The 23,029-nt window shown below is 41.7% G+C and overlaps 1 protein-coding gene across 8 annotated transcripts in view; it reads left to right on the forward strand.

The window, feature by feature from the left end:
• Positions 1 to 23,029, forward strand: part of lrch1 (leucine-rich repeats and calponin homology (CH) domain containing 1) — a 212,337-nt gene that overhangs the window by 175,428 nt on the left and 13,880 nt on the right. For 5 of the 8 annotated variants that reach the window (XM_041211006.1, XM_041211007.1, XM_041211008.1 and 2 more), the window contains 6 exons: positions 1,028 to 1,069; positions 6,380 to 6,464; positions 9,078 to 9,194; positions 16,138 to 16,247; positions 17,137 to 17,274; positions 18,775 to 18,852. In XM_041211006.1, the coding sequence (XP_041066940.1) occupies positions 1,028 to 1,069; positions 6,380 to 6,464; positions 9,078 to 9,194; positions 16,138 to 16,247; positions 17,137 to 17,274; positions 18,775 to 18,852 (570 nt within the window). The remainder of the gene's footprint in view (positions 1 to 1,027; positions 1,070 to 6,379; positions 6,465 to 9,077; positions 9,195 to 16,137; positions 16,248 to 17,136; positions 17,275 to 18,774; positions 18,853 to 23,029) is intronic. The other 3 variants (XM_041211011.1, XM_041211009.1, XM_041211012.1) reach the window with 3 other exon arrangements.

A 23,029-nucleotide genomic window follows, 5' to 3' on the forward strand; every position in this document is an offset into this window, starting at 1 on the left:
ACACTGCTTGATTGACATCTCTGGCTCTCTGAGCTATGCTGTCAATTTCGCAATGTTTATTTACATAAGATAAGGAGGTTTCAGATGTTTGCAATTTCAGCCATTGATACTTTAAAGGGTCTGGATGATTGATACTTCTATTGATCTGTAGTAAAAAGGAGATTTTTTTAAGAAAGTGGAAAGTTATCAATGAAAGACATTTTAAAAAACTTTTTTAAACACATACTACTGTCATTATAGGGTTCATTGGTTCTATACAGTATAGTGGATGAATGGGCATGGAAGTGCCACAGTTTGGCATGGGGGAATGAGGGTCCATAGGGTTTATTTAGGAGGCATAACTTGGCATGAGGAGGATCTCTTAAACTTACCTTTCAAAAGGTTCCCTTGTGCAGACTGTGGTTCATGACACCTTTGAAGTGCTGTGAACCACAACTCTTTGAAAAGCTGGCCTGACTCTGAAAATTGTGGAGTACTAGGACATACCTATCCCTGCACTGGAGCTGGCCAGGTCTGGACTGCAGGTGTGGGCTTGTGATCCAAACCACTCCACGCCCTTAAAAGGCACTCCTGAAAATCAGAAACCCCGGGAATCCCAGAATCAGGACCCACCCACTGTTTTTAGACGTCTCCTAAGTCACCCCAACCCTGTAAAAACTCAACACCAAAAATCTGTTCATCTCAGCCTTGGATATCAATGATGGAGCATCCACAACGCTCTGGGATGGAGAATTCCAAAGATTCACAACCCTTTGAGTGAAGAAATTTCTCACCTCAGCCCAAAATGATTAGTCCCTTATTCTGAGACTATGCCTCCATTGCTGAGGCATCCGGTTTCCCTTAAGAGAGAAAAATACTAAAGTCAAATGTTTCTCTTTCCATTGTTTATTTTTTAGCTGACTGGATTTCCTTAGAATTGATTTTGTCTTTCATTTTCCCCCAGTGCAGCATAATTTGGCAATGTGTTATTTTTACGATTGAATGTTCTAAATGCTGTGCTTTTTTAACATGCATCAAACTCTTCCAGAATACGAATCAGAGCCTGGAGAAGAATGATTCTCAAAATGAGGTAATTGTCACAAGGGAAAGCCAGTGTTGAAGGTTATTTCCCTCCTGTTTGAACTATGCATCCCATACGTCCTGGGGAAGCTCAGAACCAAATCTGGAGCAGTAGAGCAACAGTATAAAATGAGTTGGTGCAATCAAAAAAATACTGTGTTTAAGCATCCCATCCGAGAATAAAGCTGTTATGGATATCAGTATCCCCTGCTGATATGTTGTGTTCCCAGACTGCATTTGTTTGGTTGAGGTAGCTGTTATAGTTTGGTCATTTCCCAGCAATATTTCTTTACTTCATGACTGAGCAGCAGTGGTTTTATAAGCAGATCAAGCCTCCTATGAGCCAAGACCTGTACCAGATTCATACCTTGTGCTTTTTAGTATGTCTAGGCTTTATTGTGGCTTCTTGCACATTGTGGGGTTCCCACTACCTTTGTTTTTTTACACTAATAGAGAAACATGTCCAGTCACCAGCTCAATGCTTGCAGCCCAAGATTACATGGTCAGTGTTGTTTAAAAGAAGCAAACGGATACGAGATATGAAAGTGCGGTAACTAGACTTGCACAATATGTAAACTATTTTAAGATAGAAAAGCCATAAATCTTTATATTACTTTTTAATTATCTGCTGAACAAGCGACCCTGAAGGAAAATGTGGGTTTGGGGGCAAGGGGTTGGTGGGGAAATGCGCTGTGAACCTCACAAACCATTCTTAAACTGCTTCAAGCATAGGAGAGCGAAGCAGGGAACAAAAAACACTCTGACTTTAAAAGCCAAGGGCAGAATTTTACATTCGGTGTGTGGGCGTGGACTCGATACGTAAAATGAGGTCCCGACGTCACTGCGTATCATCGCGATATTTCAGTAGGCGGGCACGCAATGAGGACAGAGATGCGCCCGCCATTAATTAACAGGCCAGTTAAGGCCCTTGAGGCACCAATTGTGGAGTCTCATAATCAGCTGTCCGCTGTTGTGTCCAGTTGGAGACAGGAGCTCTGTTCAGGCGTGCATTGACTTTCATTCAATACCGCACTGACGAGGCCAGCCAGGCAGAGCGAGCCAGAGGCTTCGCAGTGATTGCTGGGTTTCCCTGCTTCCAGGGTGCAATTGACTACACGTGTGTGGCCGTCAAGGCACCAGCGGGTGAGCCGGGTGCCTTCGTCAACAGGAAGGGATTCCACTCCATAGTGTGTGACCACAGGATGCAGATTCTGTAAGTCTGTGCAAGGTACCCAGGCAGCTCCCATGACGCTTACATCCTGAGACAGCCCGGCTGGATGGATGGCTGCTGGGTGACGAGGGCTAACCCCTCAAAAGGTGGTTCATGAAGCCTCTCCACCATCCAAGAACAGAGGCTGAGCAATGGTACAATAGGAGCCATGCCTCCACAAGGGCTGTGGTAGAGAGAACCGTTGGTCTTCTCAAGATGCACTTCCGATGCCTGGACTGTTCAGGGGGCGCACTGCAATACCTTCCAGATCGTGTGTCATTGATAGTGGTTGCATGCTGTGCTCTCCACAATCTGGCGCTGGAAAGGGGGGATGCAGTGGAGGAAGGAAGATGCTGATGTAGTCCAGTAGTCCATGAGTCCAGTAGTGAGTCAGGAGAACGCTGAGGGGATAGACGCTGACCTGGGCAACCTCCAGGGAGGCAGGGACACTCGGGAGGCTTTGGTCCAACACTCCTTCAGCTAGCCTGCCAAAGATGAACCACCACCACATGCCAGGGCTGCAGGCTCCATACTCGATACCTGACAGGAACATTTGTTTGGTGAACAACATGCACTATGTGCCATTTCAATAAAGCTCAATGACAAACAAGTCACTCATAACATATGGGTTACCCTTCAGCTGCAGAACTAATGAAGCACCCAGAGGCTTGTTGAATACAAACATATTTAATGCTGTGGTACCTGGCATACATAAAACAAATTAAATGGAAAGGTGTTCTCCATCACACCTACTAATAACTAACTTAAAAGTGGGGGATAAAATTATCACCAGTGATAAGCCCGTGTTGTGCTTAAGGTGCTTTACGTTTGCATTTGTGGGTGCTACGTCTTGGTGCTTCCCCCTCGCTGACACCAGCATTGGAGACAACCTGCTCACCCTGCTGTCCTGTTGGCCTTGATGACCTTGGAGCCTGGGCTGGCCCCACCTGGGAGGGAGCGGCCAGTGGCACGGCTGGCATCGACAAGCAGCTCATGCGCCAACGTCAGGTCGTTTTGGACCTCTCTGTTCACCATTGAAGGATGGGCACCTAGCTGGGATACTGGGTGGCCAACCCATCTCCCACACTGACAGTGACCGCCTGAAATTATTGCCGGTGTGAGGGCTTGCAGGTCCAAATGCATCCCCAGGAAGCCCTGATTGAGCTCCTTGAGCAGCCTCTCCATGAGAGTCGCCATGAGGGTCATTGCATTGCTCTTGCTCCGCATGGACTCCTCCATAACAGAGACCGTGGCATGCATTGCCTCATGTATCTCCGCCAGATCCTCCCGCACACCCTGCTGGACTTCCAGCATCTACCGTTTTAGGGACGCCTCCAGAGGCACATCCTCAGCCATCAACTGAGCAACGCCCTGGTCCCCAGCAGTCCTCTGACTGCTGGTGCCCTGGGCACTCTTTGCCTCCGTCTGCACCTCAAGCGAATGTGAAGTACCCTCACCACTGTGCACCATCTGCTGATCTAATGCTCACCAAGGAACTGGTAACTGCGGTGGTGCCTGCCTGGCTGAGAGAGTATGACGCTGATGTATTTCTATCATCTGTGTCCTCTGGGGTTAGCAGTGGGCCTTCAGGCTCCTGAGCCTGAAAGGAAGAACAAGGACATGTCGTTAGTTGAAGTCATTACACTGTTACTGTGCATGCCTGGCACCCGGTTCAGGTGGAATGGTCGCTGTGACAGACATTCTGACCTCAGTGCACTGCACTCTTATCTCCCTGTGGCACCCCAACCTCACCACGGCCAGCGGATCTATGCACTTGGCGCCTCTCCAGCTCCAGTGCCTCCTGCTCGTATCTGGCCAAGATTAGAAGATGGAGCAGCCCTCCGTCAGTCCACAACCTTTCAGCGTTGTTGTGGGATGTCTTCTCTTGAAAGGAGAGATTAGTCCTGTTCCTATATTTCCATGCAGTCTGGCCAACCCCATCTTCAGCCGAGTCTTGACCCTGGAGCCACAAGACACTCATTCCAAGCAGCCAGGGCTCACCCCTTTGCCCAGAAGCAGCCTCATTGACATTTGTCACTCACTCACTCTAAGAACTCTGAGGTCCGGGGAGGAGAAAGCAGGGGGCCACTCCTAACTGCTGTGCTAAGTGACCCATGCCAACATGGTACTCACCCTTCCCCATCGCAGGAGGTCTTTGAAGCACTTACGGCACTGCACCCATGTACGTCTCACCACTTCATGGGAGCTGACGCTGGATGCCACCTCCTCCCAAGCATTTTTGGTGAGGTGTGTGGGGCCTCCTCCTCCCTTCCCTGGGGACAAGTATATCCCGGTGCGCTGTCACCTCCTCCAGAAGGGCAGCAAGACACTCGTCGGAAAACTGCAGGGCCGACCGCCCCGCCAACCTGCCCTCCCGCCTGCTGTGTTCAGCGCTGACGTTCTCCATGACTACGGTCCTCCGACTCAATGGCAGCCTTCGTATGGCCGCTGCAGCCGCTTTTGAATCGGCCACCAGGTCGCCATTGGACCCGGCGGACATTGAGCCCACGCTCCCGCCCGCCCCTTCTCGCTGATGCCAGAGTCACGTATTAGGCTGGGCGGGCCTTAATTGGCCCGCCTGTGTAAAACAGCAGTGCAGATCCAATCACGGGCAGTGGTTGAATTCCCGACCGTCCGCTCCTGTCAAGCCTGCCTGACCAATATAACATCCTAGCCTATATTTTCCTTAGGAAAGCGCAGATCATTTTGACCTGCAGCAAGTATGCACATCAGGCCATAGATTAATAGTCCATTACATGAGTATCAGCCTGCGGCATTCACAGCTTTCTAGTGTTGGTTTTCAATGTCCAGTGGAGAGATTATATTATGTGAAAGCCATCACTAAGAGCAGTTCACATATGGCAATAATGCAGTGAAGCCCAAAGCACACAAATTATGAACTTTATTCCATGTAAAGCTAACATGCATTAAAAATGATTTGGGACATTTCGATTCAGGTTATATACAATGACTAGCTCTGACTGTTTGCAGTCAGCTACATGTATTGGTCAATAATAATAATATAAAAACAAAAAAACTGCGGATGCTGGAAATCCAAAACAAAAACAGAATTACCTGGAAAAACTCAGCAGGTCTGGCAGCATCGGCGGAGAAGAAAAGAGTTGACGTTTCGAGTCCTCATGACCCTTCGACAGTTCTGTCGAAGGGTCATGAGGACTCGAAACGTCAACACATGTATTGGTCACCTGCATCCCAGCTTTGCCACAGAACAATGGGTCCTCACAGATCTCCAAGAACATGGCCGACTGAACTTGTGTTTGTAAATTATTAAAAATCTTAACATCCAATTGCACCTCCTGTCAACCTTTTCCCTTATAAATTCCTGTGTCACATTTATAAAACAAAAGCTTACATAAACTTGTGTAATTCCAAACTGCTGCCAGTGGAGGCTGTGATTTTAGTGTGATGTGACATCGATAAATCAGAAATGAGGATGTAGGAATTTGCAATGAAAATATAAAAACAACCATGTGTGACTTTAAAATTGGATCTAACATACCTCTCTATGCCCTGGTTCAATTAACCTCTAGTCTCTAACCCTGTTTATCTGCAGATTGCATACGGATCCCCATGTTCAGCACGATAGGAAATGGACTAGTTTCTTTTTAAAAAGATGGATATAAAATCACATCAAAGAGTCAAAAATCTCTGCTCCCATAGGGATGTCCTGCTGAGAACTGGGGCAAATGACCGGCCCTAATGAGATCAGAATTAGGAGTGTGATCCCTCGAAGCTAGATTGCTGAACTTAACTTTACTGTATTTCTGTTAAGATAAATGATTTAAAGACATAAATTACCTTTGATAATATAACTTTTTTAATTGAACAGCTGGATACATTATTTAAAGGAAGATCAAAGTTCAAAATTAATCTTAGCACATATAAAAATCAGTACTACTGCATCCTAAACCAAGGAAAAATTGATTTTCAAAGAAAGCTGTAATCTGTTCATTAGCACAGTAATATCAATGAATCAGTGAACAAGCCACACATCAAGCATATGCTATAGAGAGAATTTAAGGTACCAGCTGTCATTGTGGTGACTGAGCTGAGTATTTTTTAAAGCTAATTTTAATTAAAATTCTATAGGACGAAGACAAGACTCCCACAGTGACTCCCACAATGTCTCCTGTAGCATCCCCCACAACTCCATTTGGACTGAAGCCACGATCTGGTAAGTGAATCTTTTAAGCTGGCTCACAATAAGAGGCAGCCATCATCCTACTCCATGCATTGTAAAGTGAAATTCAAAGGGTTCCTCAAAGAATAGCCATCTTTAGATATGACTCTTAAAAAGAAACATTTGAGGTGTTGTTGAGAATTGTGGAGGATCTCTTTTCAATGTAAAAGTTGAAAGCGTTGAGGAATTCTTTCAGTGGAAATGAGGTAAAAAGATTGCAGCTCTTTGGAACGCATACAATGACATATTGGTATGGAATCCATTTGTATAACATATTAATATGGTTATTAGCTTGGTATCTGTTTGCAGTGCTACAGCATTAAGTTTAAACTGCTTTGGGACTATTTGTAAAAGTTTTCTACCAGTTTGCTAAGGGTTATGCAGAGGTGTTTCCGAGTTGTACATTCATATTTTGATCAGGTTGCCAATGTGGGCGCCAGTGTCTAAAATCTTGGTTATCTTCTGAACAAATGGCACCCAATACATCATCATAAACCTGCATGGACTGTTCAGCTCCATCTGGGATTTCTGTCAATAGATTGCGTGACCTCAGAAACAAGTTACAATCTTGAGTAAGCTTATTTGTATCTTAGTTTGCAATAATTTTCACATTAACATAGTTTGTTAGATTGTGTGTAGTGGGCAACATTTGCTGTTCCTGAAGATGTTTGAATTCAAGTAAATGAAGAATAGATGTGTGATATATGTTAAAGTTGTTATGTTGGCTATCTAAGTTTTTCAGTAGCCTGTGTGACACAGTTACATAACTATCACAATAGAGCCTAGACTGGGGTTGCATTCTGATATGGCATTGATCAATATTATTTTCTTTTAGATTTTCTCCATGTTCTAAGAGTGGTGATGATGTGCACATCTCACATTTACATAGATTTTGCTTAGCTTGTCCATAGAAGATTGAAGCTGTGCAATATATTTCAGTTTGTGATGGTTATGCCTGTTGTTTTATAAATACCAATCCAGTAAATAGTGACTTAATTGGAAACATCTGAGACAGAAGTTTCTTTGTATAGGAATATGACATCATTTATTTTGGTTGCACACTAGCCTCACAATTTAATTTAAAAATGTGTTTTCCACTGTTATCCTTTTTAAGGCAATGAGGAAAAGGAAGGATGCTCACTTGGTCTTGTCCCCTATACCAAACAGCCTATTGTCCAATGAGTGGGAGGTTTCATTTTGAAGTGTAAATTATCCATAGTTATTTCTACTTGTGGATCTTTTTTAATTATGAATTTACATTTTTAGCAGTGACTCATTGATGGTTCATTAAGCAATAAAATCCACATTGACACAAGGATGTATATTGTTATAAATCTGATAGTGTGTCTTTGAATGCAGAGGAAACTAGAAATGAGCTAATATCCTGGGTATCAGCTTGCCTTTGCCATCCAAGTGGCTTTGATTTGTTTTTGTTGCCTTCATGATGGGAGTTCAGGAGCTGTGGCATGGAATACTTATCACTATAGGCTGTGTCAATCAACAGTAAAGACCCCCTCTAATCTACTCCCAAGACCAGTCTCAGAAAAATACCTTCTCCTGCATCAGTGTGACAAATCTTACAGCCACTCTGAATGAAGTGAGGGAAATGTAGCCACCCAGAATGCAGTGAGGGAAATGTCAAACTCTCGTCCTACCAGTCTAAATGGGTCAGATAATTTCCCAAAAGTAAAAGGATGGTTTAGAAATATGACTTTCTTAAGACTTGACTCAAATTATGTGTTTTGAAAGCAGGTTGCTGGAGGTACCTGTGCCTTATAAACTAGTAATGCACACAATTAATGCCTTATGAAACCATAACCAATTTCATGAAAATAATTGCAATTAAGTTAACTGCTGTTGTGAGGCTTTTGGAGTGATTGAGGCAGAGATCATTGCATCTTTTAAAGAAAAAAATTGGATAGTAGAGAAGAAAGCTATGGAGAGAGGATGGGGTCAATGGTAAAGAGTCAACAGACATGATGGGGCAAATGGCTCTAAGTATCTGTGGTTTACAGATCAATACAGCCCCTCATTAAAACCTTCCAATATTCATTGGTGTTTAATGACCATCATACACACAGTTGTGGTAGATTTCACTTGCTGGGTTTCAGCATATTCTGACCTTCAACCAAGGAGGAATTAAGTTTGTGTACTTACAGTCTGTACTTGTCCAGTATAAATAATCCACACTTTAGAGCTTTTAGTCTCTAATTATTTGATCAGCAGTTAATGTCTAATATTTAATCTATAAGATATGTAAGAATTGATCAGTTTTTACAGCAGTTTCTGTGTAACTGTTCTCATGTTTGCATTGTATGACTTTGTGGAGATTAGTAGTGGCAGAAAGTTAACTGCATGATTTGATTTGTATTCAATAGCTAACAGTTTTTTTTCTTCATTTGTTTTGTGTTGTGTGTTTCTTCACACTTTTTTTTGTCCTTTTTAATCTTGAATTTCCCGGTTCAATCTTGCATCGATTCACATTAAACTTGCAATGGCTGCTACTGGTTCATAAATCCTGATCTTTGACTTTCCTGGTCCACTTGGCATTTGCCTAATGCCTCTTGGACCTGCTTTGTATCTACTTTATGTCCTTGCCACTTTCAGTCCAAGCCAACTCTCCTCCTTTGGACTCCCCTCCTCCCTCCTTCAGAGAGTTGACACAGACACACATAGAGGAACTCAACACCGTCACTACCCCACAGGAAGAAGACAGAAGTCATGGTATGTGTGTTGGTAGTCCATGCCTAAGTTTATGTATTGGTGCACTTAATGAATTAACTCCATTTTAACATATTTGATTTGAACACAGACATAATCTTAGACAATTCTAGAATAGTTCCAAAGTAGTTTAGGCTTAAATTCATTCCTATTTATTGGACTTTGTGTGTAAGGAGTGTCGCCATAGTTTATGGGTTTAAATGATGTGATCTGTCCTTTGATTAACAGATTGAAGTTGGAGAGTAAAGCTATTGACCCACCTTCACTTCAAAACTCATCCAACAGTTTAAAGTTATCAGTGTTTCAGGGAAGCTGTTTAGAATATTTTTTTTAAACTACTGGCATGTTTACAGATTGGGGATTAATTGGAATATGTGTTATAGGATAGCTGTGAAACTGAGCACAATGAAACACTTCCTAACATTAGGTGGGTGCCAGATAGTTTTAACTTTCAAGCCACATTTAGCTCAATTATTGTGGGATTACATTAGGAAACAACTTTTTATTTGACTGTTGTTGTGCCAGAGAAAAATATAGGTATACATTGGGGTAGGATTATTATTGAGTAAATTGTTTTAGGACCGAGAATCTCTGCCTTGGGCAGGGAAAGGGAAATCTGTCCTTCCAATCCAGAGAAGCTTTTGGTTTGCTTGATCATGGAGCTTAGAAAAACCTGAGTTAGGATGACTTTAGGGCATCTTGAAATATTGAATAGAATATTTTCCTTTGGAAAAGCAAAATATTGCAGAAGATGAAAATCTGAAATTAAAGCAGAAAATGCTGGAAACATTCAGTAAGTCAGACAGCATCCATAGAGAAAGAAGAACAATTATTATCGTTTCATGTTGGGATGACCTTTCAACAGAACTGGAGAACATTAGGTTTTAAGTAAGTGAAAGGAGACATTGTTATTGCATTTCTAACTTTTCCCAGTTCTGATGAGAGGTCATTAACTCTGGTTGTCTCACCACAGATGCTGAGTGCCTTTTGAGCTTTTCCAACATCTTCTGGGTTTTTTTTTGGAGTTAGTGATGGTGATCTGAGTACATGGTTTAATATATTGCAGTAAAGATTTTGGCTTGCCCTTCTTATGGGATGGGAATGTGTGATTAAAAGCTTGTCGGTTTCTGAAGTTTATGAATGTACTTGGAGCTCAGCCAGTTTGTTGTTCCTTTCCGCTGTGATCCACAGTTTGAATGCATAATGTTCCATTGACCTTTCCTTGTACTCTGTTTGCTAACACGACTCAAAATCACTGATTACTAGTATGTCAAAAATGAATGGATAACATTTATATGTAGAAGATGTGAGATTTATACGTGTGATAAAGGCCTTTGTGCGCAGTGAATAATTTGGTAGAAAAGTTCTGTTTTTCTGTTCATCTTTGAAAGGAAAAGCAGATTAATATTTAAAGCAAAGGAGGTTACAAGGAGAGAACAGGCCAACGGGATTCATTTAGGAATTTTCTAGCACATCATTCTGAATGGCCCACTCCAGTTCCTAATTTCCTACCGCTTAGCAGTTCCTATCTAGCCTCACATGAAGCACGGCATTCTTTGGCGAAGTGCTAGAGAGCTGCTGGTTCTCTCTTAATGGCAATCATTGTTAGTCACTCTGTCCAGAAAAGTGTCAGAAATTAGAAAAAAAGGACTATAAATAAAATCATTTGTTGTAAAAAAGGAAATGTAAGTGCAGTGGGAAGCTATTCAGTGGTTAAGGATGTGGCAGTGGAATTCAACCTTTACTCTCTGTCACTGCTGACCTTTCTTCTCTCTGTCCAATTGCCTGCCATTATATTCTTTCCAGCCAGTAACAAAGACATTTTGCTTTGTTTAGTTCTGGATGGAGCTTCTCCTTCAGGTTTTCTTGTTGATCTGACCTCCCGTATAGTACTCTCATGTTACTGGTATTCCTGTCTTTTTCCACTCAGTTTGTTGAGATTGCAAAAATTGGATTTACCACAGCCTTTGAACACTTTTAGCTGTCCAGCCTGAATCAAAGAATCTTTCCCCTCTTCGTCACAGGTCTTTGCTCTTTCACTCAGTTCTCAGCATTACATAACCAGTCTCATAAGAACATAAGCCATAGGAATAGGAGTAGACCATTCGGCCCCTCGAGCCTGCTCCACCATCCAGTAAGATCATGGCTGATCTTCTTGTGTCTCGATTTCCACATTCTCATCTAACCCCGATAACCTTTGATTCCCTTGTCTAACAAGAATCTATCTGCCTTTGCCTTAAAAGTATTCAATGATCCCACCTCCACCATCTTCTGAGGTAGGGAGCTCCAAAGTTGCACAGCCCTCTGAGAGAAAAAAATTCTCCTCATCTCTGTCCTAAAAGGGGGACCCCTAATTTTAAAACAGTGCCTCCTAGTTCTGAACTCACCCACAAGAGGAAACATCCTTTCAATGTCCACCTTGTCAAGGCCGTTCGGAATCTTGTGTACTTCAGTCAAATCACCCCTCACTCTTCTAAACTCCAGTGGAAACAAGCCCAGTCTGTACAACCTTTCCTCATAAGAAAATCCACTCATTCCAGATATCAATCTAGTAAACCTTTGAACCGTCTCCAATGCATTTACATCCTTCCTTAAATAAGGAGTCCAAATCTGCACACAGTATTGGAGGTGCTGTCTCACCAATGCCTTGTATAACCGAAGCATAACATCCTTACTTTTATGTTCAATCTCTCTTGTAATAAAGGATAGCATTCCATTAGCCTTCTTAAATTACTTGCTGTACCTGTATACTAACTTTTTGTGTCTCATGTACTAGAACACCTAGTTCCTCTGCACCTCAGAATTATGTAGCCATTCTCTATTTAATTAATACTCTGCTTTTATGTTCTTCCTGCCAAAGTGAACAGCTTCACATTTTCCCACATTAGACTCCATTTGCCAGATCTTTATCCACTCACTCAACCTATCTATATCCATCTGCAACCTTCTCATGTCCTCTTCATAATATACTTTCCTACCTATCTTTGTGTTATCTGCAAATTTAGCTGCCATGTCTTCACTCCCCTCATGTAAGTCATTGATGTAAATCGTAAAAAAACGTTGAGGCTCCAGTACAAACCCCTGTGGGACTCCACTCGTCACATCCTGCCAATCGGAAAAAGACCCATTTATGCATACTCTCTGCTTTCTGCCAGCCAGCCAATCCTCTATCTATGCTAATATGTTACCTCCTACACCATGCGCTTTTATTTTCTGTAATAATCCTTGATATGGCACCTTATCAAATGCCTTCTGGACATCCAAGCACAGTACATCTACAGGCTCCCCTTTATCCATTGCGCATGTTACTCCTTCAAAAACTTCCAATAAATTGGTTAACCATGATTTTCCTTTCACAAAACCATGCTGACTCTTTCCGGTTGCCTTGAGCTCTTCTAAGTGCCCAGCTATAACCTCCTTAATGATTGGTTCTAATAACTTCCCCACGACAGATGTCAAGCTAACTGGCCTATAGTTTCCTGTTTTCTGCCCCCTCCTTTCTTGAATAGAGGGGTTATATTTGCTACTTTCCAATCTGATGGAACCTTTCCAGAATCTAGCGAATTTTGGAAAAATAACACCAGCGCATCGACGCCCTCATTAGCCACCTCTTTTACAACCTTAGGATGTAGTCCATCGTGACCAGGAGACTTGCCAGCCTGCAGTTCCATCAATTTGCTCAGTACCATTTCCCTAGTGATTTCAATTTCACCAAGTTCCTTTCTCCCCACCTGATTTGCAGCTATTACTGGAATGTTTTTTGTATCCATTCAATAGATATTACCTTTCCACTTTGTAGTTTCAAGTATAAGCTTGTGTCCTGTTGCCTTGAGTATTTAATAGGATGCTGGGAAGGGCAGCTATTAAAGTCAGGTTTTGACACTCAAGACTTATGAAATTTCAGAATTGCCGGTAATTATCTCCAGTTCAAAATCCAATACCTTTGTCTTCATTGATTTGCCCACCCTAAGCATTATGTTTGCATATTCTTAACTGGCTGTAGAAGTTAATATTTCAACATATTGCACCATCTTGACTAGCCTTTGAAGTTTTACTGGTTATAAGCCATTTTTAGAGAAAACCAGTTGTTCCTTTTGTCTGTTCTCATTCATCATGAGTAATACATTCCCCTCTTTGTCATAGAGTAGGTTAGAGGCAGATAACAGTAGGGATTTTATATTTGAGGATGGCAAAGTTACCTTCAGATTTCTCAGCTTGAAATTTTCCTGCCAGATGTATTTCTTACTATGACTTGGGTATCCTATTTTAAACGTTTGTGCATACAAACATGTGAAATTGACAGGTAGGAAAAGATCAGCTGGTCTATCAAACATGCGTCACACTGTGAGGGCAAAAAAAATCATGACTAAACACTTCTTCCTCTCTGACTCACTTTCTCGTGCAACCTCTTGAGAAAGAAAGAAAATAGAGCCAATAAGGGCCAAGTGCTCTGGAAAATTCCTCACTGATATTGGTGATGGACCTTCAGTGAAAGCTGTTTTTCTCTCTCAACCTCTTTCAGTATTGTTGGAAATGCTATGTGTATCCTGTGTTGGCCCTACAAACAGGCATGACACGATACTTAACTAAATTAACAGTCATTTGCAAATGTTTGAACCACTGCTCCAGTGCACCTAAATCTTTTTCAATTTGATTGCACTCCTCTCCTGTCTTAAGCTTTGCACAAATTATAGAGTCACCTGTAAACTAACTAACCGCACTCCCAACATCACTGCCTGGATCATTAATTAAGACCATGAAGAGTAGCAAGCCTGGGTGTGATCCCTGGGTGACACCAACAGTGACGTTCCTCCAGACTAAACCATATCCACTAATTACAACTTTCTAGTTCCGGAATTGGAGTCAGTTCCTAATCAGGCTTTTCAATTTCCTACTGATACCACCTTGCAAAGTAACCGAGAATGAGATACTTTCGCAAAGGCTTTCTGAAAATCCAGGTCGATGATATCTACTGGATTTCCATCATCCCACTAACCTAGTGACTTCCTCAAAGAACTCTATCCAATTTGTAGGGCATGGCCTATTTTTTAAGAAGCAAGCCAGAGAAACATGTTAAATAAAGAGAGGTGTAAAAGAATTCTTCACAATTGACCTTTAAACCAATGTTTAGGAAGATTATAGCATTGGAAATATCTTCCTTTGGTGCATCACACAGCCTATTTTAAATATATTTATTTCTTCCTTTTTATTCTTTCCTTTTCCCTTCCACTTGACTCAATTGTTCCATGTCCCATTCTTCCTGACCTCCAAATGAGCTAGGTTGCCAGAAGGCCCTTCTGGCAGCTCTCTCACAAGAGAGGTACAACTAAGGTGTAGGATTATCCGAATTGCCCAGTCTGGTCACTTTGTAGGGAAGTTTTTTTTTTAGCTGGGAGAGCCTGAGATAGCCCATCTTGTATCTCACTCTTTTGTGTGCATTCTGGTGTGTCACAATCCATTACTGTCATTCCTGCAGTTTGAAATGATTAAAAACTTTGAACAGAGAAGCACGATTGTGGAGAGTGACTAATCAGGAGCAGATGCTGAGATGTGGGATCAGAGAGTGCAGCATCAGGAGCTGAGGAAGGACAGCGTGAACTGGGCCAAGGATATGCATGCAACCTAGAAAAGTACAAATGACTGCCACATCTTCAAGGAAGCTAACAGCTTTATATTTATACCTATTCCTGGGTCGTCTTTTAAAGAATAAGTAGATGAATATTTGAAAAAGGAAAATTTAACAGGGAATGAGAATAAATGGATTGCTCTCTCAAAGATGGCACAGAATGGACCGAATAGCCTCCTTTGCAATCTGATTCTGTGATTTGTTGGACTCTAGCTGATGCTGTGCCATTGGAACAACACACAGGCGGATGTTAATTTGCGACTCGCTCACTTATTATGCTTTCCTACTGTTAAAATCAAACTTGTGGCTCAGAAGGGAAAAATTATATCACTCACCTTAACATGTTTTAAAACTAATCAAGGCCTTTAGTTAGAGCTTCTCTTTTGTCCATCTCCACATTGAGCCATGACTGATCCTGATCCACATGATATTAACATGTGGTTATGTTCAAAGCTGAGCCATAGGATGTCCTGTAGGCTGAAGAAAGCTGTTAGTTTGACAGGACTGCTGAGATCTGGCTCTCTGCTGAATTTGAAATGAAGGACATTAGGTCCAAGTGTTAACCATACAAAATGTGGAACAGTTGTTATGTAGAAATAACATTTTATTAATTGCTTCTTCATTTGAGGTATAAAAGGATAAAAGGAAAGAGCTGTATAACATCTGTAGTGACCTCAGGGCATCCCAAATGAAATACATTTAAAATGTAGTCATGGTTAAAATGTAGAAAATGCAACCAATTTGCACACAGCAAAGACCCATGAACAGGAATATGACAGTGACCAGAAGATTTGTTTTAATGATGTTGGTTGAAGGATAAATATTGGCCAGAAATCCTTTGCCCACCCTCACCTTTAAAATAGTACCGTGGGATCTTTAACATCCAGCTGAAAGGTCAGACAGAGCCTTGATTTAACATCTCATCTGAAACACAGCACTCCCTCAGTCTTGCATCGGAGTGTCAGCCTGGGTTTTGTCCTCGAATTTCTGGAGAAAGATGTAGACCCCAGATCTTCTTTCAAACAAGGGTCTGCTGCCACAGAGCCACGATTTCCTTTCACCCCTTGATTGATAAGACAGAAATATATTCAGACTTTTAATGTAGAAAGGGTCTAACTAAAAATACTCATTGTGTACTGGCTGTCCTACTGTACGGGTTGTTTCTGCTGGTTCTATAAGAAGCGCACTTTTGTGGGATGCTTAATGGTAAATTGTACTGGACTCAGAGCATCTAAAGTGAAGTAGAGGAATTAGTAGGAAAAGAAGATTGTGGCAGATCCTTTATAACTTGAAAAGTTTTACCTCCTCTGTTTTCAACAGTTTTCTTTCGGTCAGTGCGGCACTTTGATTCCATGGATCCTCAATTTACAATCCGTAGAAAAATGGAACAAATGAGAGAGGAGAAAGAACATATAGAACAACTGCGGGAGGTGAGGCGTTGACATGGCTGCACATAATAGGTGTTTGAGTCAAGATAGATACTGATATCTTAACCTTGATTTATTTTCATATCCATATTTGGTGCCAGTTTTGAAATGTAAAATATGGCTTTGTAGGCTATTATCATCATATTATAGTTTGGAAAAGAAAATGCTTAAAATGTTGCCACATAAACTTACTAGTCACTTTATTTGCATTGGATGATACATCCATGGCATCATTTTGATAGGAAATAAATCATTAATGTGTTATGTGCCAAGATGTCTACTTAGATGACCCACAATCATACCTTGGGTCAGACCTGATACATTCCAATGTATGCATTAAGCTCAGCGCACTAAAAATATTAACTAAGTATCTGTTAAGATTATCCTAAGCGTCAGAAAAGCATCCTCCTTTCCCCAGTTTTTTTCCCTCCTCCCTGCAATCAAAAAGCTTAAGAGTAAGTGTTGTCAGTTATCCGATAGTGCGGGCATTGTAGTTAAGTCAGATCCTGCCTCAACCGAATGTTCACGTTTGAACAGACAACAAGAATCATTGGACAGCATTCAGGAAAAGGGGCTTTGATGGACTCCATAATAAAGTCAGGCTGAGACTGTTTGTAGTTGCCTTTACTTGGGATTTAGCCCTGAGCAGAAAAGCAGTTGGGCCCTGTAGTTATTATGGCACAGCTACTCTAGCTAAGCTGGATGACCCATGAGGTAGCTGCTAACAATATAGTTCCTTACAGATGAAATGTTATACAGTCATGATGAAGTGTGGTGTCTTCAGAATGGGCTCTCTGGATATCTGAATAGAAATCTATGGGGCACACATCTGTACTTGCATTATGTTAAAGCCAGGGGTTACCCACAAATCTAACTGAATTTTGTTCAACAGAATATTGAAACGAGACTGAAAGTTACTTTGCCAGAAGAAATTGGAGCAGCTTTGATGGATGGAGTGGTTCTGTGTCATTTAGTCAATCATATCCGTCCACGATCAGTACTCAGTATACATGTACCATCACCGGCAGTGGTAAGTCTTTCACTTTGAGTAAGGGAACAGCCACCGCTTTTTTTGCTTGAAGTCTTTGTTGCATGCAACACTATTAGATCATGGTCTGCAATAGCTGGCCTGCAGGTAAACTGGTTCTCATTAATAGTTTCTACTTGATCTTTCATGAAACAGGTAATGTGGAATAATGGGAATCTAGAGACTGATTTCCATCTTGTTTTAGTGTTTCCTGTGCCATGTAGCAGTCTTGGTCAAAATAAGGAGCTGATAGGCCTGTCAGAAACGTCGGAATTGCAAAACCAGAAACATCAAAGTCCATCTCGTTTGCCTTCTCCCATCACAGTAGTTGCATGATACAATGATAATGGAGTTGTTGACAAATCATAGCAATCAATCTCTATCAGTTAGTCCTTGACTTATCCTGACATGGCACAAAGAAGACTCTGGTTGGAGAGAGATCTGGGAAACATAGGCCCAAAGTTGCCTGTTCCTCTCAAGCATGCTACAGTCATCATATGTCACATCTCAAATTACTCCTATACTGTAACCCCCAAATGTTTTTTTTCTGGAACTCTCTCAGAATCAGTGGTTGAATAGCCCAGTTTGGATCATCATCTCCCATGGGTCTGTGGAGGACGGCAGCACCATCATTCAGCACCAATTTAAATATTGTCGCTAAGATTGGGTGCTCACCTTATGTAAAAGCTCATCTGCAGTTCATTGCTGCGAGTTCTTATGCAGCGTATTCCTGATCTCAGCTGTGAAGAAAGAAACCTTCATTTTATATAGTGCTCGTACTGTCCTCAGGACATCCTGCAGTGCCCCACAGCCAGTATATTACTTTAGAAGGATAGTCTCTTGAGTAATTTGCACACCACAAGAAACAACAATGGAATGAATGACCAGTTAATCTACTTACTTATTGATTGAGGGTGGGGTTTTAGCCAGAAGTCTGCGTTGACTCTCTGTGCTGTTCTCTGAGTAATACCATGGGCTATTTAATGTCAATTTGACCAAGTAGATGGGACTTCGGTGTAATATCTTATCCATACTGCTCCTTCAGTACAACACTGAAGTGTTAGCCTGGATTATGTTTTCAATTCCTGCAGTGGGGCTTGAACCTGCAAACTTCTGGCTAATAGGTAAGTGTGCTACTACTGAGCTAAGTTTACACACACACATGATTAGGGTGGTGGAGTAGTGGCAGGAGAAACAACCAAAATCAGGTACGCTCCTACTAGAAGGAATATCAGAGAGAACGTGTCTCCCTGGACACTCTCACTTAACTCTTTGCGCCTAGAGAGAGAGAGAACTTGCCAGAGTCCTGGGAGATGCTTGGCTGCCAACAGCATGGGGACATAATGCAAGGTCAAAAGATCCATCTTATTAAAACATGGCCCTCATCTTGTATGTATAAATGGTTCTAAGCCTTATTTTTCTGAAGTAATCAATATATTGTGTAATCTGAGTAAATACTTCTAAAAATGTGAACTTTAAAAAGGTTGTGTACTTGTCTTACAGCCTAAACTGAGCATGGCAAAATGCAGGAGAAATGTGGAAAACTTTCTAGATGCCTGCAGGAAAATGGGAGTCCCTGAGGTAATTTCATAAATGATTTTTAATTCAAAATCTTTATTTGGATTCAGGGTTGGAATGAAAACAGGCAAATATCGAACAGTTTTGAAAAATAAATTTGAACGATGCCAATTTTTTAAAAAAGCAGTGGAAGCAGGGGACTTCTGAAACTCTTCACATTGTCACCAAGTAAATAGGAAAATTAAACTTTGCAATTATCTGTATTATCAAATAGAAAACTCTTGAAGCAATTAGAGCAAGTGCCCGCTTGTTTCATTCCAACCCAAGCTGATTTGTTCTTGTACATGCTCTGAAGAGAGAGCTGTAATTCTTCAGTGGTTTCATTTCACAAATCATGACATTGCTGTCGCTGGCACATGTTAACTACTAATCTGTGAGACTTGGAGCTCACAGATTTGTTAAAGAGAAGCGCTGTGCAAACATGTTCCACAATAAAACAGTATTGGATTAAACTGTTAATATGTTGAGCTGCGGTATAGGATTTGCAATCGTGTCTTCTCTAAATTTTCATTTTGTTCTTATGTTTTCTTGTGAAGAGGTTCAGGGAGTGGAGATGATTGAGTTGAGATAGAAGATCAGTGTTGCTCTTATTGAGTAGCAGAGGAGGTTTGAGAGGCCGCATGTCCTACTCCTGCTCATGTTTCTTATTGTCTTATGGCCTCTCAACTGGAAATGAATAAAATAAAGTTGAATATGGTGTTGCTAGGAGAAATTATATCCCTGAGTCTAGTTGCCATGTTAACTTTTTCCTGTATTTGTTATGCTTATTGTTTGAGTTCTTTAGACAAGGATTTGTTCATTTAAAACAGATGGTTGTGGCTGAGATGGTCTACATGGCTAAGAAACCATCAGGTTCGAGTTCTGAACCTGAGAGTGAGGGGATTATGGGACACTCTTAATAGACTTAGCTGCTGTTTTGTTAGCAGTAAAGTGGATCGTGGGTGTTGTGGAATCCATTCATTAGTTTCAACATTTTAACGATGATCAAAATAAAGTCATAAGAAATAGGAGCACGATTGGGCCATTCAGTCCATCGAGCCTACTGCACCATTCAATAAGATCATCATTGATCTGATTGTGGCCTTAACTCCATTTCCTGCCTGTTCCCCATAACCTTTGGCTACTACTAAACTACTTCAAATCAAAATGGGAGTACTGGGTCATATCACAAAGATTTTGATGAATTAATAACTCCTTGTTTCTCTACCTTCCTTACCAGTTTTCTCCTCTGCTCTCCTTTCCTGAAGGCCCTGTGAGTGTTGGCCATCCTTACTCCTTTTGTCAACGTGACCATTATTAAGATGTGAGCCTACATGGCAGATGTCAGCAGCTTATTGGGCAATAGAGCTAAGCTCAGTTTGGTCCTCACTTGGGTCCACAAATACTTCTAACAAGAATTGCAGGATAACAGACAAAAGCTGCAACTTCACCTCTGCTATGTCTCCTCTAATGTAACTATTTCTTAATTCTTTGGCCAGGCCAGCATTTATTGTCCATCCTGAGTTGCCCTTGACAAGGTATTGGTGAGTTACCTCCTTGAACCGCTGCTAAAGATATTCCCACAGTGCTGTTCAGCAGGGAGCTCCAGGATTGTGTTTTGGTGATAATGAAGGAATAGTGATAGGTGGCCAATTATACTTTGAGGGGAGCTTGGATGTAATGATGTTCCCATGTATCATGTCCTTCTAGATGGTAGCAGTCACAGGCTTGGAAGGTAATGCCAAAGAAGTCTTAGGGGAAAATCCCCCCCCCCCCCACCACCCCCCACCATTGGGGGGGAAGTGCGGGCACAGGTGGGCGTGCCGCTGTTTTACTTGGGCAGGCCAATTAAGGCATGCCCAGCGTGCCATCTGCTGGGAAGCGCTATGCACTCTCTGTGTGGGCTGGGGAGGGATTCCCTCAGCCAGGAGTGCACTCTTTCGCCCATGTGAAAGAGCGCACAGATCTCCCTGAGGCTAAGTGCTGCCTCAGGGAGATCGGCTCAGAATTAAGATTTTTAATACAAATGATAAAAAAAATTTCCCTGACATGTGCCCTCAGGTGACACTGTCACGAGTTGGGACAAGTTCATAATTTTTAGTGAAAGACTGGATAAAAATTTAGATATGCTCATGAAACCTCATCCCACCTGCAGAAGAGGTTTCATGCTTTTTCCTAAGCCCGCCAGGGCTCCCGGCTTTAAGGTTGGACGGGCAGATCCATTAATGACTTTAATTAGTTTTTCAAGGCACTCAATGGGCCATTGATAGGTCGGCGGGTGCGCAGCTGACTTGGCCGCGCCCTCGCTGACCTGAAAATGGAAATGACGCGGGATGACATCGGGAGTTCCAGCCAACATCACCCCGTGTCAATTTACGGGATGGCGAGCGGACCCTGCCCCCGCTCGCCGACCGGAAGATCCTGCCCTTAGTGAGTTGCTGCAGTGCATCCTGCAGATAGTGCACACTTCAGTCATGGTGCACCCGTGAATAAAGTGGATGTTTGCCCACATTTGGATAAATTGGAGAAATAGACATGCAACAGCGATCACAAGAGGATGATATTGTTCAATCCTTGGGTTTAGCTAATATTATGACACAACCAATGGTAAAGGCTGAATTGTTCAACTCCCAGAGGGAAACTTGAAACGACTGTCATAACCCATTTTTGCAATTTATATGTTTCAAGATGCAGGCTTTGAATTCAGTAGTAATGAGACCACCAAGTCTCAAGAGGTTTTTTTATAAAACTAAATTAAACATTTATTAATACAAGTAAGATTGTAAACACATATGAAATTACTACTATAATAACTACAAAAATCTCCTAATTAATCCGACTCTTAGTTACATCCCTGGCAAGGCAACAGTAAATCTCATAGATTTAAACAGACATCTGGTAAAGCACACCCTGGACAGTCACTTTCAAAATGAATTTCTTTCAGTTCTGGGTCCTTGCAGACAGCAACTTGAGGCTTTCAGGCTGGAGGCTTCTCACACTTGTTGGATTTTAAAATGCTTGTACCTGACACACAATCTCCTTTATACATATCTTTCTCTTTGAATGTAAATTTTCCATGGTATCACTAGGCTTTTAACTTCACCTCTTCACAATAACATCCTTTCATCCCACCAATTTTATTAGTAAGCTGAAAAAAATAAACACATTGCTTAACATCTTCTAGCTAGGTGCAAGACTTCATCCGCAGTCTTGAGTGGTTTCTTTTTAAATGCAAAGTTACACTTTACCTTCTACTCTCCTTACATTTGTTAATTAACATCTCAAAACTACTATACATCAAAGCACCCAGACTAGCTGGCTTTAATCCAATTAAGACACACATAGACACAGACCCCACTAGAACTCTATTTTTAAAAATAATTTCCAATAACATATAGACAATATCTCTTCATGACATATTCGACAAGTACATATAAGCCAGTAAATTCTTGTTAAAATAGATGCTGAAACCACTTAAGGGAATGTCTGCTGCCACTGAACCTGAAGAACTATCTACAGCAGATCCAAATAGATAAAACCCTTCTTAATCTAGGGAAGCAAAGGCCAACAGGAGACATTGCTCACTTCTTCTCCGTGCCATTGAAATGTTTACCTGTGCTTTTATCACTTAAGTTCTCTTTGATCTTCAATCGGACTTTCATTCTTCACCCTCTGGAAATTCCAAAGGGCCCAAATTGCAGGCACTCATATTCTGTCCAGCATTCTGCTCCATCCCTCATCCTCACTGATTTACATTAGCTTCAAGTCCCCAATAAAATAAATGTAAAATCCTCTATTGCCAATAACTACCCTATCACTCCAATCTCTTTACAGCCCCTCAGCTCTGGCCTTCCTGTGCTTCCTGCTTCCCTCCCTTCTCCCCATTTTTGGTGACAGAGCCTCCAGCTGACTCATCCTTACTCCCTGGAACTCCCTTTGCCTCGAGTTGCCTACTTTTAAAACCCATTCTCTTATCTATTTAGTTTTATCCCTCCATAAAGTGTCCTGAATTTTTTTTGTGTTAAAGGCGTTGTATAAGTGGAAGTTATTGTACTTTTAACTGTGAGCATCTGTGAGCAACCATCGGTTGGAAGGAATATTTTATATTTTCTGCAGTCCGTGGTACATTTATAGGCATGTGATAGTTTGTTCATTGATATTGTTTCACAAAGAGAGCTGGAATACCCAAAAGTAAATGCCC

The sequence above is a fragment of the Carcharodon carcharias genome, chromosome 18 (genome assembly GCF_017639515.1).
Source record: "Carcharodon carcharias isolate sCarCar2 chromosome 18, sCarCar2.pri, whole genome shotgun sequence".
Classification (NCBI taxonomy): domain Eukaryota; kingdom Metazoa; phylum Chordata; class Chondrichthyes; order Lamniformes; family Lamnidae; genus Carcharodon; species Carcharodon carcharias.